At 43.5% G+C, this 18075-nt stretch overlaps 1 protein-coding gene across 1 annotated transcript in view; it reads left to right on the top strand.

The window, feature by feature from the left end:
* The first annotated feature begins 6603 nt into the window (after positions 1 to 6603).
* COPZ1 (COPI coat complex subunit zeta 1) overlaps positions 6604 to 18075 on the top strand; it is a 31574-nt gene continuing 20102 nt past the window's right edge. Inside the window, exon 1 of the mRNA XM_007518145.2 lies at positions 6604 to 6738. Coding sequence (XP_007518207.1) covers positions 6721 to 6738 — 18 coding nt within the window. The 5' untranslated portion in view covers positions 6604 to 6720. The remainder of the gene's footprint in view (positions 6739 to 18075) is intronic.

The raw sequence follows: 18075 nt of genomic DNA, 5'->3' as shown, positions 1-18075 counted from the left end.
CTTCCCCCCTGCAGGTGGGGAAGGGGGCTTGAACCTGGGTCCTTGCACATTGTAACATGTACCCTCAGCCAGGTGTGCCACCACCCGGGCCCAATAATAGACTTTCATATTTGACACACCAGAGGTCCCAGGCTTAATCCCCAGCATCATCATAAGCTAGAGGTTTTTCACAAGTCGAACCTGAAATGGAATTGGAGTATTGCACCAAAGTAAAAGACTCTGGGGTGGGTGGGTGGGTGGGGAGAATACAGGTCCATGAAAGATGATGAATGACATAGTGGGGGTTGTATTGTTAAATGGGAATCTGGGGAATGTTATGCATGTACAAACTATTGTATTTACTGTTGAATGTAAAGCATTAATTCCCCAATAAAGAAATAAATTATTAAAAAAAAAATAAGCTAGAGGTTTTCGATATTCTGGTAAAAGAAAAAAAAATCATTTGACTAGAATTTTTTAAAAATTATATTTATATATTTATTGAATAGAGACAGCCAGAAGTCAAGAAGGAAAGAGAGGTAAAGAGCAAGAAAGACAGAGAGACACCTGCAGCTCTAGTTCACCACTTGTGAAGCTTCCTGCCTGTAGGTGGGGACTATGGGCTTGAACCAGGGTTCTTGCACACTGTAATGTGTGCACTTAACCAGGTGTGCCACAGCCTGGCCTCTGACTAGACATTTCTTCAAAGAAGATATTCTTTTTGTTTTTAAATTATTATTATTTTCCCTTTTGTTGCCCTTGTTTTATTGCTGTTGTAGTTATTATTGTTGTTGCTGTTGTTGTTGTTGGATAGGACAGAGAGAAATGGAGAGAGGAGAGGAAGACAGAGAGGGGGAGAGAAAGACATCTACAGACCTGCTTCACCGCTTGTGAAGCAACTCCCCTGCAGGTGGGAAGCCGGGACTGGAACAGGGATCCTTAAGCCCATCCTTGCGCTTCGTGCCATGTGTGCTTAACCTGCTGCACTACCGCCTGACCCCCAGAAAATACTCTTTCTCATGGTCAACAGACACACAAACCGATCCTCAAATCATTAGTCACTAGGGAAATGCAAATCAAAACCACAATGAAACACCACTTCATAACAACCAGAATGACTTTTAAAAAAGGGGGGATTGGGTAGTGGTGCATCTGGTTGAGTGCACATGTTACAGTGCACAAGGACCTAGGTTTGAGCCCCTGGTCCCCATCTGCAGGGGGAAAGCTTTGCAAATGGTGAATCAATGTTGCAGGTGTCTCTCTCTCCCTCTCTATCAACCCCTACCCTCTCGATTTCTGGCTGTCTTTATCTAATTAATAAAGATAATACAAAAGTACCTTCTAGTGATAGTATGGGGGAAAACTAGAAACTTCATACCTTGCTGCTAGAAATCTAAAATAAAAAAGTGCTTTTTTTTTTTTTTTCCTAGAGCAGGTTTCTTTTTGTTCTTTTTCCCAGAACACTGCTAAATTCTGGGGATTGAACCTAGGACTTTGCAACCTCAGGATGAAAGTATTTTTAAATAACCATTATAGTATGTCCCTGACCCCCCCCCCCGTGAATCTTTTTAAAAACATATATATTAAAATTTAATATTTATTTATTTAAAGAGAAAAAGACCAGAACTCTGTTCAGCTCTGGCATAAGATGGTAAGAGTATTGAACTTGAAGGTTCTGGAGCCTCAATTATGCAAGTTGACTTTTTTTTAAGTATTTAAAATATTTATTTATTTATTTATTCCTTTTTGTTGCCATTATTTTTGTTGTTCTTATTATTATTGTTATTGTTGATGCCATCATTGTTGGATAAGGGAGTTAGGCAGTGGTGCACCTGGTTAAGTGCACACAGTATAAAGCACAAGGATCCATGCAAGGTGCTGGGTTCAAGCCCCCCAGTGAAATGTTAAAAGAACAACAAAATAAGTATTTAGTTTTAGACTTTTTTTCTTGATAGAGACACAGAGAGAGACCATAGCACTGAGATATCCTTCAGTGTAAATGGGGGTCAAGCTCAAGCCTATGACAAAGCAGCACATTACCCAAATGATCTATGAATAGTTCAGCCCTAGAACCAAATCTCCTTTTTTTTTTTAACATTTATTTATTTCCTTTTTGTTGCCCTTTTTTTTTTTTTTTGGCTTTGTTTTGTTTTTTTAATGTTGTTGATGATGTTGTCGTTGTTGGATAGGACAGAGAGAAATGGAGATAGGAGGGGAAGACAGAGAGGGGGAGAGAAAGATAGACACTTGCAGACCTGCTTCACCACTTGTAAAGCGACTCCCCTGCAGGTGGGGAGCCGGAGGCTCAAACCGGGATCCTTACAGCGATTCTTGAGCTTTGCACCAGGTGCGCTTAACCCGACTCCCAGAACCAAATCTTCTAACCTCAAACGTGTGACTGTCAATTACTAGCAAAATTTTTAACTGTTCTCTAAACTCCACCCTTCTTATCTATAAATGGGAATGATAACCATCTATTTTACAGGGTTTTAAAAAAAATTAATACACTCAAATATTTAGCCCTGTACCTGGCCTATAGTAAATGGTCAATAAATATTAGTATTATCATCAAACTGTCAAGCTAAGGTCAAGTTGGTGATGTCAAGCACAATACTAAATGTTTGAATTACTGTCCATTTAGAGGCTAGATAGGTTTGTCACCTGGGACTTAAAAAAAAAATCCAAAAACTATAGTTTTAAAAAAAAGAAAAAGAAAAAGAGGGAGTCGGATGGTAGTGCAGCAGGTTAAGCACGTGGTGCAAAGCGCAAGGACCAGTTAGGATCCTGGTTCAGGCCCCTGACTCCCCACCTGCAGGGGAGTCGCTTCACAGGTGGTGAAACAGGTCTGCAGGTGTCTCTGTCTCTCTCTTCTTCTCTATCTTCCCCTTCTTTCTCAATTTCTCTCTGTCTCTATTCAATAACAAATAAAAAAAAAACCTATAGTTAAAAAAATTATATATCTACCTTTATAGCATAAATTAGCTTAGTAGGAGCCTTGTCCAGGCCCAGTTTGCCACTTCGGGACCATTTTCATTTAGATACACACACAGAGAGGGAGCGACATCACAGAACCATTGCTGCCCACCCCCATCAGCTGGGATTGGAATCTCAGTGGTCTGCATTGCAAGGTAGCCAGCCTACTCATTGAGCTAGTCCTTTTTTTTTTTTTTTTTTTTTTTTTTTTTTTTTACCAGAGCACTGCTCAGCTCTGGCTTACGGCGGTGTGGGGGATTGAATCTGGGACTTGAGAGCTTCAGGCATGAAAGTCTCTTTGCATAACCATTATGCTATACCCCCACCCTTTTTAAAAAAATTTTTTTAAAGATATTTATTTATTTATTCCCTTTTGTTGTTTTATTGTTGTCGTTGTTGGATAGGATAGAAAGAAATGGAGAGAGGAGGGGAGATAGGGGGGAGAGAAAGATAGACACCTGCAGACCTGCTTCACCACCTGTGAAGCGACTCCCCTGCATGTGGGGAGCTGGGGGCTCCAACCAGGATCCTTAGTGCTACAACCCGACCCCCCCCTTTTTTTTTTTTTTTTTTACCAGATCATTGCTCAGCTCTGGCTTATGGCAGTATGGGGGATTGAACCTGGGATTTGAGAGCATCAGGCATGAAAGTCTCTTTGCGTAACCATTATGCTATACCCCCACCTGTTTTTTTTTAAACTTTTCTCTTTACACCTTCTTTCTATTGGGTTGGTTTGAGCATTTTTCTTGACAAGCTTTTTTTTTTAAAAAAAAGCTTTTATTTGCAGTTAGAGTCGGAAGGGAGGGGAGGAGTTAGGGTTGGAAAAAAAAAGATTTTATTTATTTATTAATGAGAAAGATAGGAGGAGAGAGAGAAAGAACCAGACAGCACTCTGGTATATGTGCTGCTGAGGATCGAACTCGGGTCCTCATGCTTGAGAGTCCAGTGCCCTAGCCAGTGTGCCACCCCCCGGACCACTTGACAAGCTTTTAAAGACATAACAGAGGGAGTTGGGCGGTAGCGCAGCAGGTGAAGCTCAAGGACCGGCACAAGGACCCGCAAAAAGGACCAGGGTAAGGATCCAGGTCGGAGCCCCCAGCTCCCCACCTGCAGGTGAAGCAGGTCTGCAGGTGTCTTTCTCTCCCCCTCTCTGTCTTTCCCTCCTCTCTCCATTTCTCTCTGTCCTATCTAACAGTGACGACATCAATAAAAAACAAGGGCAACAAAAGGGAAAATAAATTTAAAAAAAGGTGTTTTTTTTTTTGTTTTAAAAGACATAATAAAAGGGCTGGGGAAACAGCATAATAGTTATGCAAAAGCCTTTTCATGCCTGAGCCTCTGAGGTCCCAGGTTCAATCCCTATTCACCATAAGCTAGAGCTAGCTGGTCTGTCTCTTCTGCCTCTCTCTCTTTTTTATCTTTCTCATTAAATATAATAATAATAACAATAATGATAATATAGAGATTGGGGAAAATCCCTTTGGGAATAAGATACGGCAGCAAAAGGTGCCCCTGACCTAAGGAAGGAGGAGTGTGGGTCCAAACGGAACCAAGGAGTAGAGCTCTGAAAGCTGAACTTCACGAAAACCCTCACGTATTGTGAAATCCCTACACTCAGTAAGCTTCTCTTTTCTCATTTCACAACAGTTTGTCCCTACTGGAAAACCACAGACCTTGTTCCTTACACACTTTCTTATCCTGGAGTCTTTACCTCTTTGTCCCTCCTACTCTTTCTTCTCTGTTTTCCAAAGTTTTTAAATTCTATTTCAACTAGAGGCACAAGACTGGCTTTCCTGGCATCTCATACACGGAAACTGAGCTCTGGTCGCTAGTGCACATTCTCTCATGAAAATTAGTAAAATACATGATTTATTTGTTTGATAGAGAATGAGAACATCTCTGGTACATGTGTTCTTCTAGCATTTGCCCTTCTTCCGTAGCCAGTCAACAGCGTCAGGTTGAGCCTGATGTAAAGTTTCGAGACCTCCTCTGAATCTGGAGAGGTGGCAGTTGGTGACTATGTGGGTCATAGTCTGTCTGGAGCCGCAGGGGCAGTTCGGGTCGTCTCTGGCTCCCCAGCGATGGAACATAGCGGCGCACCGGCCATGGCCTGTTCCATAGCGATTGAGGAGGGCCCAATCATAACGTGCTAGGTCAAAGCCGGGTTGACGCTCGCAGGGGTCTGTGATGAGGTGTTTGTTCTTTACCTCAGCTGACTGCCAACTCTGTTTCCAAGAGTCTGGAACAGAGAAGTTCAGTGTAGGCGTAGGGCACCAGATTGGGTGATGAGACGTCAAGCGTTGGACAGGGTGGGCGAAGATATCCGCGTATATTGGCAGGTCCGGTCGAGCGTAGACGTGGGAAATGAACTTAGATGATGCGGCATCCCGACAAATATCTGGCGGGGCGATGTTGCTAAGAACTGGCAGCCATGGAACCGGGGTGGCACGGATGGTTCCAGAAATTATCCTCATGGAGGAATATAATTTGGAATCGACCAAGTGGACATGGGGGCTACGGAACCATACTGGGGCACAGTATTCTGCAGTGGAATAGCATAATGCCAGAGAGGATGATCGTAGTGTGGAAGCGCTCGCACCCCATGAGGAGCTGGCCAGTCTTGCAATGATGTTATTCCTCGCGCCCACCTTTGCTGCAGTTTTTATGAGATGTTCGTGAAATGACAGGGTGCGATCGAGAGTAACACCAAGATAGACTGGCTGGGCTTCATGCCGGATTCTCGTATCGTCAAGCCGCACATTAAGCTCACGCGAGGCCGAGGCATGGTGTAGATGGAAAACAGATGATACATGTGATACTGAGGATCAAATCATGACCACCACGCTTGAGGGTCCAACATCTTTCATGACACACACAGAAATACATTTTAAAGAAAAAACTCACTAGCTGGAAATATAGCACAACAGATAAGACAAATATAGCTCAGAGGCCTCATGTTCAGTCACTTGCACTACTATAAACCAGAGCTGAGCAGTACTCTGATGCCTCTCCTTCTACTTCCCATTATGTCAACAAAAACAAACAATCATAAACAAGGACCCCCCAAAAAAACAAACAAAAAGACCCATTGGCTTTTTTTTTTTTTGGATTCCACGAATTTTAGGGAGTTTGTTACTATGTGGCGATTAACTTCTGGTGGCCATAGTTCATCTATCATCAGTAGTAAACACGCTGGGGATCTCTTGGCTTCACGCTATGCAGACTTAACCGTGAGGACTCAGAAGCGACTTGGGGGACTTTCAGAACAAAGCTAAAGTTTTGCCAAAACAACCGCGGATATCACAGACGTACTGGGAACTTTTGGAACAAGGGTGGTTATAATAGGATTGGTCAGGGACTACCGGTGTTAAGGGCTTAAGGAGACATAGCGCCCCCTACAGGGAGTGCGAATTAAAGTGACTAAATCGGGCAAGATATCACGTGCTTTATACCCAGCCAATTGAAAATTAATAATCTCTTCCTCTCTTCCCCATGGAAACAACCCCGCTCACTTATCCTCCCACTCCATTTAGTCGTGAGATTTTAAGAGTCTTACTGGGTACTTGAGCTGACAATCAAATGCTTGCTCCTCTGGCTGGACACCTTGAATTCTCTAAGAGAGTTAGTCCACTTATTGGTCAGTAGAGCAATAGCTGGCACCTAGTAGCCCAATAATCTTCCTTCTGGGCGGGACTTAACAAGGACTCAGGACCAATCAGTGGTGGCGTTGCTTTTGAGACTCCACGTCGGCACCAGCTGCGGGGCAAGATGGAGGCACTGATTTTGGTAGGAGCTGGAGGGTCAACCGAGACGCTGCCGTGTCTAGAGGGGCTGGGAGTAGGGGCTCAACCTGACTGGGAGGGTGGAAAGTAGGGGGAGTTCCCAGTAATCCTCAGGGGGTGAAGGCTCTGCCAGCCCCTGGAGTAGTCTGTGGCCTAGTGCAGGAGCAAAAGCCCCGGCTTAGAGTAGGAAGCTGTTGCCGGGGAGAGGGCGCAATCGGAGGAAAGTTGGAGGGGCTGCTGGGCGTACTGGGACACATAGGGCGGCACGCGTACAGGACTGCGATCCTTCCTGTTTGCCGAGTGAGAATGTGGTGGGTGATATCTGGGTTTGAGTTTCCCTAAATCGTCAAACTAGCCTCAAGTTGCAAAACTAGAGTAGGGGTCCTCCAGATATTTGTCACACATTGACTCACTGTTGATAATTCTGTTAGATTCCTTAAAAAACAACTAACGGGCCGGCTGGTGGCGCACCTGGTTGAGCACACTTGTCACAGTGCACAAGGACCTGAGTTTGAGCCCCTGGCTCCGACCTGCAGGGGGAAAGCTTCACAAGTGGTGAAACAGGGCTGCAGGTGTCTGTCTCTCTCCCTATCACCTCCTTCTCTCTCGATTTCTGGCTGTCTCTATCCAAATAAATAAATAAAATAAAATAAAAACGACAAAACTTCCTTTTACTTTGGCTTCCTGATAATCCATCCTAATCAGCATTCCAGTAAACTTCTGGAATATGTAATGCATTTAGCATGAGTTATGGAATATTTTGTCCAGACACCTGGTTTCTCCTTTTTATTTGCCAACATGGACTTTAGGAATTGTTACCATAGGATCTGACTGAGATGCTAACTCTCTGACTCCGGGTTATATGAGAATTTGGCAGTCAGCTCCTTGTCCATTTTATCCTTTCTTCTTACGCAAACAAAACACTACTTTCCTTTCTATAGAAGCAGACCACAGGGGTGGCCAGGCGGTGGCACACCTGGTTAAGCGCACATAGGACAGTGCGCAGGTATCCGAGTTCAAACTCCTGGTCTCCACCTGCAGGGGGAAAACTTCACTAGTGGTGAAGCAGGTCTGCAGGTGGCTCTGTGTCTCTCTCTCCCGCACTATTTTCCCCTCCCCTCACAATTTCTCTTTGTCTCTATTCAAAATAAATAAATAAAGATAAAAAAAAAAGGAAGCAGACCACAAGGCTTTTCTATCAGAGCTGCCCTGTTTGGCGTGTGTGTGTGTGTGTGTGTGTGTGTGTGTGTGTGTGTGTGTGTGTGTGTGTGTGTGTGTGTTTGCTCAAAGCTTTCTTGTCTTTTCTTTCATCAGGTGAAAGAGGTTATCAGGTTTCAGTTCTTTCAGAATGGCAGAAATAAAGACAATTCTTTCTTATACAGGTTAGCTAAATGTAGATGGAAAGCTTAAACTCAGTGTCTTTTTTAACCGGTTACTTTCTGTACAGTGCAGTTAAGTAGTATTCTTAACTAGTTGACACACAAGGATAAATTCTAGGGAACTAATTTCTTTGGAAGTTTTTAGAAGTTGTTAGATCACTCCTTGCCTCTTTTTAGAAAGAGGCCTTTTAAAAGTAAAAGAGTAAGTGTGCTGCTACTTTGGAGTCCTTTTAACAAGGGATCTTTTTTTTTTTTAATTTCTTTAATGGAGAATTAATGTTTTACATTCAACAGTAAATACAATAGTTTGTACATGCATAACATTTCCCAGTTTTCCATATAACAATACAGCCCCCACTAGGTCCTCTGTCATCCTTGGATCTGAACAAGGGATCGTCTGGTGAATTGAGGGAGTGAAAGTAAAATATGTGAAAGTCTGTCGCATTTTCTCTTCAGTTCTTAGTCTCTGCTTTCGGAGAAGTATATTCCAGCTTCTTTATATCCATTTTCTTTTCTTTTTAAAAATTTTTATTATCTTTATTGGATAGAGACAATCAGAAATCGAGAGAGAAGGGGGTGGGGAGAGACAGACACCTGCATCCCTGCTTCACCACTCGCAAAGCTTTCTCCCTGCAGGTGGGGACTGAGGGCTTGAACCTGGGTCCTTGAGCACAGTAACATGTGCACTCTACCAGGTGCGCCACCACCCAGCTCCTTGTATCCATTTTCTTTATATTTATTATTTTTTTAAAGCTTTTATTTATTTATTAATGAGAAACATAGGAGGAGAGAGAAAGAACCAGGCATCACCTTGGTACATGTGCTGCCGGGGATTGAACTCAGGACCTCATGCTTGAGTCCAATGCTTTATCCACTGCTATATATATATGTATATATATTTTCCCTTTTGTTGCCCTTGCTGTTTTGCAAAATGATTCTAATACCTGAGGTACCAGAGGCCTTAGGTTTAGTCCCTAGCATCTACATAAGCCAGAACTGGTCCATGCTCTGGTAAATATATATTTTCCTTCCTGTTCCAGCATGATAACTCAGGGAAGAAGCCTAGTCTGCCATGACTGTAACCCAGGTTTGAGCTGGGCCCTTCACTACTGGAGGAAGTTTTGGTGGTATGGCGTTTCCCCCTGTGTCTCTCTGAATCTATCTGAAAAAAGTTGACTCAGAGTGACCAAAAAATAAATTAAAAGATTTGTTTTTCATATATTTACAGGGAGAAAGCTAAGAAGAATGAAAACCCTGGGCAGTGCTGCACTTGGTTGAGCACACTTGTTACTGTGTGCAAGGACCCAGGTTCAAGCCCCTGGTCCCTACCTGCAGGGGGAAGCTCCACAATCAGTAAAGCAGATCTGCAGATGTCTGTCTTCCTCTTTCTCTCCCTTCTTCCCTCTCAACTTCTGTCTGTCCTATTAAGTAAAAGAAAGGAAGGGGGTGAGGGGAAGAAAGGGAAAATGGTTGCCAGCAGCATTTGATTATCATGCATGTACTAAGCTCCAGTGATAACCCAGGTAGCAAATAAATAGCAGTGAATCATAGAGATAGTGTAGACATTAGACATTGACACAACAGACTTTCATACTTGGAGGTCTCAGGTTCAGTCTCTGGCACCACCATATGCTCTGTTTAAAAAAAAAAAAAATCAGCATTGTCCCAGCATATGTGGTGCTGGGAATTGAACTCAGGGCTTCATGTGTAGAAATCCTGCTGCCTACCTCTAAGCCACCTCCAGCTACCCTATTGTATTTTGACATGCACTTACAGATCCCTGCTTACCTGATCAGTTACCCTTGAATTTTGCTTTACAAACCATGCTGGTTCTTTGTCATGAGGAACCTATGTAATCAGGTTAGGACAGAGCCAAGGTATAAGGAAGCTTGCCCGAGGACGTATGTGTCAAAACGGATTCGATTTTGCTTCTTCATGCTCCTGGACAAGGTCTCTGACTCATGTTACTGTAGGTTCTCTTATCACCTTTTTGCCACGTAAGTCTGCAAAACTGTACCTTCAACCATCAATTATAGAACGCTTTTGTTTGGGACAAAGTACCAACAGATATGAATTCATGTCCTAGTGTCCAGAGTCCTTAGGGTACTAAACTTAATATTTTCTTTATAGTGCATCACTTCTTTCTAGTCCTTTTTTTCAGTTATTAAGGTTTATTCTTTTTTTTTAATATTTATTTATTTTCCCTTTTTTTGCCTTTTTTTTATTGTTGTTATTGATGGCATTGTTGTGGATAGGACAGAGAAATGGAGAGAGGAGGGGAAGACAGAGAGGGGGAGAGAAAGATAGACACCTGCACACCTGTTTCACCGTCTGTGAAGTGACTCCCCTGCAGGTGGGGAGCCGGGGGCTTGAACCGGGATCCTTAACACCGGTCCTTGCACTTTGCTTTGCGCCCCCTGTGCTTAATCCGCTGCGCTACCACCTGACTCCCCTCTCTCCCTTTCTATGTACTGCATCACCTGGACCTCTCCTTTTCTATATCCTCCTCCTCCTCCTCTCAGTTTGTCTCTATCCAAAGTAAGTAAGTAAGTAAATAAATAAATAAAATATTTTTAAGAAAGAGGGAGAGACAGAGAGAGACAGAGACAGACCTGTAGCACTGCTTCACCACTAGTGAAACTTTCCCCTTGCAGCTGGGGACCTGGGGCTTGAACCCAGATCCCTGTACATTATAATGTGTTCAACCTGGCCCCAGGAATGGTGTTCTTGAAATAAATACAGAAACTGTTAAAAAATATATTACTGGCTAGTACAATAGCTCACCTGGATAATGTACTTGTTTTGCCATATGCACTGCCCAGCCTCTCCCACATTGGAGGATGTGTTTTTCTCTCTTGGAGGAAAAAAAAAAAAAAGGCAGCCACAAGCAGTGAAACCCCAGCTACAACAACAGAAAAAGAATAAGAAATAATAATTTATATACTTTTTGCACTATTCTAGTTTTTGCTGGAGTCCCAGAAGAGAATGCATCCTTAATGTTCTAAGGTATTCATAGTCTGTGATGAATCCATTTCTTTCCTCTGTATTCACAGTGACACTAGTTGAAAAATCGTCTTTTAAATTTCAGTGTTTTTTTTTTTTCTTTTTTTCTTTTCTTTTTTACCAGAGCACTGCTCAGCTCTGGCTTTTGGTGGTGTGGGGGATTGAACATGAAACTTTGGAGCCTCAGGCATGAGAGTCTCTTTGCATAACCATTATGCTACCTACCCCCCGGCCCTTAAATTTCGGTGTTCAGTGGTCCCCATGAGGAGATTGAGTTGAGAGTCTGGAGATATTTCCTAAGTTTTTTATTTTTCTTTTCACTACCTTCTCATATTGGCCCACAAACTAACTCCAGCTGATCTCCCAGTTATTCTTGTCTCTTTGGAGTGATGTCACTAGAACTTTGGGTGTGTGTGTGTGTCCTTATAAAAAAAATCATCCTTGTTCACAGTTCCTTCTTATGTCATCTGCTTGGTTGTGTACTCAGTAGCATTTCCTGAGTCTTAGATTGTTATCTTCAATATGAGAGTGTGAGGGCTCCCTGGGTCTTTCTTTAGTTCTCTAATGCAGGAAGCCTGCCTGGGTAGCATTTAACAGCCCAACTCCTTAGAAAGGGTGCACACCTTCTGAAGTTCTGTAGATGTCTTCCTTTTACATTTCTTCCCCTGGATCTCTGGGGAAATGTGACCAGAAGCATTTTCTTTTATCCTCTCTTCTACAAGGCACGCTGCTATAGGACACTGAGAAGAAAGGAAAGGTGAGCTAGAAGAATCATCAATTGAAGTTTGATTCAGGCAGGAGCAGATAGCATAATAGTTATGCAAACAAACTCATGCCTGAGGTTCCAAAGTTCCAGGTTCGATCCCCTGCACCACCATAAGCCAGAGCTGAGCAGTGCTCTGGTTAAAAAAAAAAAAAAAAAAAAAAAATTCAATTTGGGAATTAATACTAACAGGGTCCCTTCATTTAGATACTTTACAGTGGACCGTTCTTTTTTTGATAGGGCAGAGAGAAATTGAGGGGGTCGGGGAGGTAGGGAGAGAGAAAGACACGTGTAGACCTCCTTCACTTGTGAAGCTTCCCCCTTATAGGTGGGGAGTAGGGATTTGAATTCTGGTACTTGCACATAATAACATGTGCATGCATCCCAGTTTGCCACCACCTGGCCTCTGATTTATTTATGTATTTATTTATTTTAGAAAGAAGCATAAAGTGTTCTGGGAAATGGTGCAGTAGCTAAAACATTGGATTCTTAAGCATGAGGTTTGATCCCTGAGTTTGATCCCTGGCGGCACATGTACCAGAATGCTAACTGGCTCTCTCATTAATAAATACAACCTTTCAAAAAAGAGATTTATTGAGAGAGAGAAGTCAAAGAATCATTTCAGTACATTCCACATCAGGGATTGAATCAAGACCTACAGGCATTCAGGGCCCACAGGTGAGCTGTTTTCCAGTCACCTCTGTTTCTTGAATTAAGTACTCCAGCTCGGATCTTCAGGCAGATTTGTCTGATTTTTCTCAGGTCCTGTAGCCTCTAGGGACCTTTCATCTTCTTCCTTTTCTGGTGCTTAATAAGCATGCCTCCAGCCAGCGTCTTGGACTCAGCTTCCTCTCTCCTGCTGTTTTCTGCTGGCTCTGCTTTGTCTTAGTTGTGAATGGAGAGGGAGCTGTGCAGGTCATCACTCTCCATTAATAGTCTGTGGAAACTAAAAGATAATGACTAGCTCCTTCCTCTTTACCAGTTTCCCCCCATAAGGCTGAATCACGCCAACTGTCTAGATCCTTACGTCTGTCCTCACAGGTTTCATTTTTCCTAGTCCTCTCTGGATTCACTTTTGAGTGTTTTTCCAGTGCTTCATAGACTAGGTTGTTTAATTGTGTTCTTTCTCATCCCATACTAGTTTTTATTCCTCCCCAAACAGTGACCAAACCTTGAGTGCTAAGCCTCATTCAGAAATCAGGCCATCCAGAGTGCACAAGCCTGTGTCCATGTGGAGGAAAAAACTATGCAGAATACATCAGTGACTCTGAGAGGTTGATACTGCTCTGTGGCCTTTGCTTCCTGAATCATTTTAATGGGGCTTTTGTTAAATTCCTTTGGCACTAACAGTAGAGGTACTTGGCCTAAATGCCCCCTCCCCCTGCTCTGGGCAAAGGTATCAATTACATTAAGCCCCCAAAGCACTCCCATCTCATTCCTGGCAGTCCCCTGTGCCCCTCTCCCAGCTGCGTCCTTGCCGGTGCCTGGCCCCTCCATTTCGTTAGGCGAAGCAATCTCCCCGTTCCTGCAGTGTGGAGATGTATTTCTCAGCTAGGGTGTGAGCAGTGCCAGTACTGCCCCCGGTGAGGCCCCCGGCAGCCATAAACATTTTTATTGTGATTATGTTGGTGTCGGGGTGTCCATCTGGGTTATTGCACACCTAGTTTAATTGATTGAAGTTTAATTTATTGACACTTCAAATTAAATGATCAGAATAAACTGTGCTGTTACTCTGGCCGGCTTGTTTTAATGGTTGATTGCTGGAAGCAGACCTTGGCTTGAACTAAAACCCCCAAAGAGCAATTGACGCTGCTTCTAACTCTCCCCATGTCTTGCCCTCCAAGAAGACCTTGTTACAGATTTCCGACGTATTTATATATATTTTTTCCCTCTCCTTCACAGTAGTGGGAAAGAGTTGGTCCCCAGCAAGGTATAAATTATAGCAGAGGTCTAGAGGAGTTGTCACACAGTCAGAAGAAGAGGAGGGGGTCCCCCAGGTGAAGAAAGCCAGACCCTTGTGGAGCCAGGTCCTCCCGGGAGGCAGAGGATGAATGCAATTATCCAGGTATTGCCAGGAGCCTGGTGGCAGATTTAAGGTCTTTTTTTCATCCAACTCTCTGCTACTGTTTTTTACTTGACTCCATCAGCAGGACTTGGTAGAGTCAGGATATCAACAAGAAAATTGGTTATGGTAAGGAGGACCAGAGAAGCAAGTAGAAGACACAACAGGAATAAAGAGCCAGTACATCTCTACCTGCATATGCTAGATGAATTTGTCTTTGTTTTCATTTTTATTTACTTATTTGAAAGGACTGAGATAAATTGAGAAGGAAGGAGGATGGGGGGCTGGGGGTTGACACATCCGATTAAGCACACAGCACTAAGTGCAAGGATCCAGTTTCAACCTCCTGGCTTCCCACCTGCAGGGGGAAAGCTTCACAAGCTGTGAAGCAGGACTGTCTGTCTGTCTATCTATCTATATCTTGCCCTTCTCGCTCAGTTTCTCTCTGTCCTATCCAATAAAATGGATAAAGTGGCCACCAGGAGCAGTGAATTTGTAGTGCCGGCACTGAACCTCAACCATAACCCTGGAGGAAAAAAAAGGGGGAGGAGAGAGAGAGAGAGACAGAGAGACATCTGCATCTCTTCTTTACTGCTTACGAAGCTTCTCCCCTGCAGGTAGGGATTGGGGTCGTGAAGCCCTGGTCCTTGTACACGGTAACGTGCGCTTAACTGGGTGTGCCACTGCCAGCCCCATAGGCTAGATGAATTTGCAAGACAGAAGCCAGAGTGTCCATGTGCAGCTATTAAGATGAATCAGGAGGACCAGGCCACATCCCTTATAAGACGCCTGTACTGACAAGGGCCCTCTTACACTCTACCTCCCTGATTCTCCACAAAATAGACTTATCTCGCGGGTCAGATTATTAGAGGTGTTCTCCTGACCTGAGATTCTCCAGCCAGTGTCACCTTTTTCAAGTCTTCAGGTAGTCTTCTCGTGTAACCTAAGGCATACAGGCTGCACACTAAGCCAGTGCCGTCTTTGCCTTTAAACAATTTCCCACTATCAAGGCAGATTTGCCCATTCATAGCTACTTGGTTTGCTTACCAATTTTCTCAAATTTTGTGCTATTTGTGTACCTCTTAGAGGAAGTCTGAAACTTAAGAGGACATCATTTTTGCCATGGATTGATGGGGGTTAGGGGGAGGCAAAGAGGCTGAAAGATGAACAGAGATATTCAACTGCATGTTTTAAAGATAAGCATTTTGTTTTCAGGAGCATGTGAGACGGTGGGGAAGTGAATCACGCTATAAATCCAGGTGAAGGACTCAGCAGAAATGGGGCTAGCCTCATTCGATTTCTCACGCTGCTGAGTGGTTTTTAATTTTTTTTTTAAATGGGGGGGGTGTCATGTTAGCTTCCCGGGTGGGAGAGAGAGACGACCAGGGACTCATGGCAGAGTTGGGAAGCAGTATCTCTTTATTGATGAGCGGGGATGTGGTTCAACAATCTAATCTCTTCTAATCACAACACAATTCTCAAGTGGTTTTTAATTTTTAAAAAAATTTATTTTCCCTTTTGTTGATGCCCTTGTTGTTTTTTATTGTTGTTGTAGTCGTCATTGTTGGATAGGACAGAGAGAAATGGAGAGAAGAGGGGAAGAGAAAGATAGACACCCGCAGACCTACTTCACTGACTGTGAAGCGACTCTCCTGCAGGTGGGGAGCTGGGGGCTTGAACCGGGATCCTTACGCCGGTCCTTGTGCTTCGCACCACGTACGCTTAACCTGCTACGCTACCGCCTGACTCCCTATTTTTTAAAATGTTATGTGTTGGTTGGATAGAAACCTAGAGAGAAATGGGGGTGGGGGGAGAATAGAGATGAAGAGAGAAAGAAAGACATGTATAGTACCTGCTGTACTGCTGGTGAAGCTTCCCCCCAGATGGAGACTAGGAGCATGTCTGCTCTCCTGAGCACACCACTGCCTGCCCTCCTTTGTTGATTTTTAAAAAAATTTTTTTTTAATATTTATTTATTCCCTTTTGTTGCCCTTTTTTTTATTGTTGTAATTATTGCTGTTTTTATTGTTGGATAGGACAGAGAGAAATGGAGAGGGGAGGGGAAGACAGAGAGGGGGAGAGAAAGATAGACACCTGCAGACCTGCTTCACCGCCTGTGAAGGGACTCCCTTGCAGGTGGGGAGCTGGAGGCTCGAACTGGGATCCTTCCACCAGTCCTTGGTTGATTAATTTTTAAATAAAATCACTTATCCATTTATTTACTGAGAGAGAGCCAGAACTTCACTCTAGCACATGTGGTAGTATATGTGTGCAAGTTGGGGGCCCTGCCTCTGAGTCACCTCCCTGGCTGATTTTTTTTTTTTTATTAAATATTTTTTATATATTTATTTTTCCTTTTTGTTGCCTTGTTTCTTTATTGTTGTTGTAGTTATTATTGTTGTTATTAATGTCATTGTTGTTAGATAGGACAGAGAGAAATGGAGAGAGGAAGGGAAGATAGAGAGGGGGAGAGAAAGACACCTGCAGACCTGTTTCACTGCCGGTGTAGAGACTCCCCTGCAGGTGGGGAGCTGGGGACTTGAACTGGGATCCTTGAGCGGATCCTTGCGCTTTGTGCCACCTGAGCTAACCCACTGTGCTACCACCCGACTCCCTTTTTTTTTTTTTTTTTTTTTTTACTAAAGCACTGCTCAGCTCTGGTTTATGGTGGTGCTGGGGATTGAATCTGAGACTATAGAGCCTCAGGTATGAGAGTCTGTTTGCATAACCATTATGCTATCTAAATCCCCCCTACCACCAGCAACCATTCCTAACAGCCTCCCCCCCTTTTCTTTCTTTTTGGTCAAAACAGAAATTGGGGGTGGGTTGTGGGAGAGACATCTGTTGTACCACTTTTGAAGCCTCCCACCTCCCACCTACAGGTGAGGCTTCAGCCCTGTTCCTCACACACGGTAATGTGTGCTCTACTGATGTGTTACCCCCAGGCCCCATGACTGACTTTTTTTGTTTTTAATTTTTTGTCACTGCTGGTTTTGCTGCTCCTGGATGATTCCCCTCACCACCCCCAATAGAAAGAGACAGATGAAAAAGCAGAGAGAGGCAGTTGAAGAGACGCAGCACCAGAACTTGCCGAAGTGCAGTGAGGGCCAGGTTCTTGGCAGCCCAGCTGATTTTTTTTTTTTTTTTACTATCTTTATTTATTTGATAGAGGCAACCAGAAATCAAGAGGGAATGGGGGAGGTACAGAGGGAGAGAGACACCTGTAATACTGCTTCACCACTCAAAAAGCTTTAAATACAGTTCTTGGATGGAACCAAGGACCTCATATGTGCACTGTATTACTGAGCCACTTCTCAGCACTTCTGTGTGTGTGTGTGTGTGTGTGTGTGTGTGCGCGCGCGCGCGCACCTGAGGCCTGCATGATTTCACCACTCCTGGTCTTTATCTTTGCTCAGGGAGATGGGGACATCACAGCACTGGAACTTTCCTGGAGCCATAGCACCTCCCAAGTGGTGCCAGGGCTCAAACTGGGCATATACCCTGCCCGGTGAGCTATCTTGTTGACACCCCACTCTCCAGTTATATATATATATATATACTGAAATATATTTACATAGCCAATATTAGTTTTGACTGACAACAAGATCCTTATACACATATTGTTCTCTCTCTTTCTCTTTAAACCAGAGCACTGCTTAGCTCTAGTTTATGGCGGTGTGGAGGATTGAATCTGTGACCTCTCAGGCATGAGAGTTTGTTTGCGTAACCATTATGCTATCTCCTATACATAAAGCTGTCCAGGTAAAACTTAATATACCGTAGACAGTCAATTCCCTAGAATCATACCTAAAGTATAGCCTCTTCCTACTAATTGTAGGTCAGTTTCCCAGATTTCTCTGGAATCCATCCTCACTCGCATCACTGCAATCACAAATAGTACATTATTATTTCATCAGGCACATCAGAGCACTATTCAGCTCTGGCTTATGGTGGTGCTGGGGATTGAACCTGAGACTTTGGAGCCTCAGGCATGAGAGTCTCTTTGCATGCTTAATCATTATGCTATTTTCCCCACTCACAACATTATATATATATATATATATATATATATATATTAGATATTTATTCCCTTTTGTTGCCCTTGTTGTTTTATTGTTGTAGATATTATTGATG

The sequence above is a fragment of the Erinaceus europaeus genome, unplaced genomic scaffold (assembly GCF_950295315.1).
Source record: "Erinaceus europaeus unplaced genomic scaffold, mEriEur2.1 scaffold_377, whole genome shotgun sequence".
Lineage (NCBI taxonomy): Eukaryota > Metazoa > Chordata > Mammalia > Eulipotyphla > Erinaceidae > Erinaceus > Erinaceus europaeus.
The sequence above is the reverse complement of the archived record's forward strand: the minus strand, read 5'-3'. Positions and strand labels throughout refer to the sequence as shown.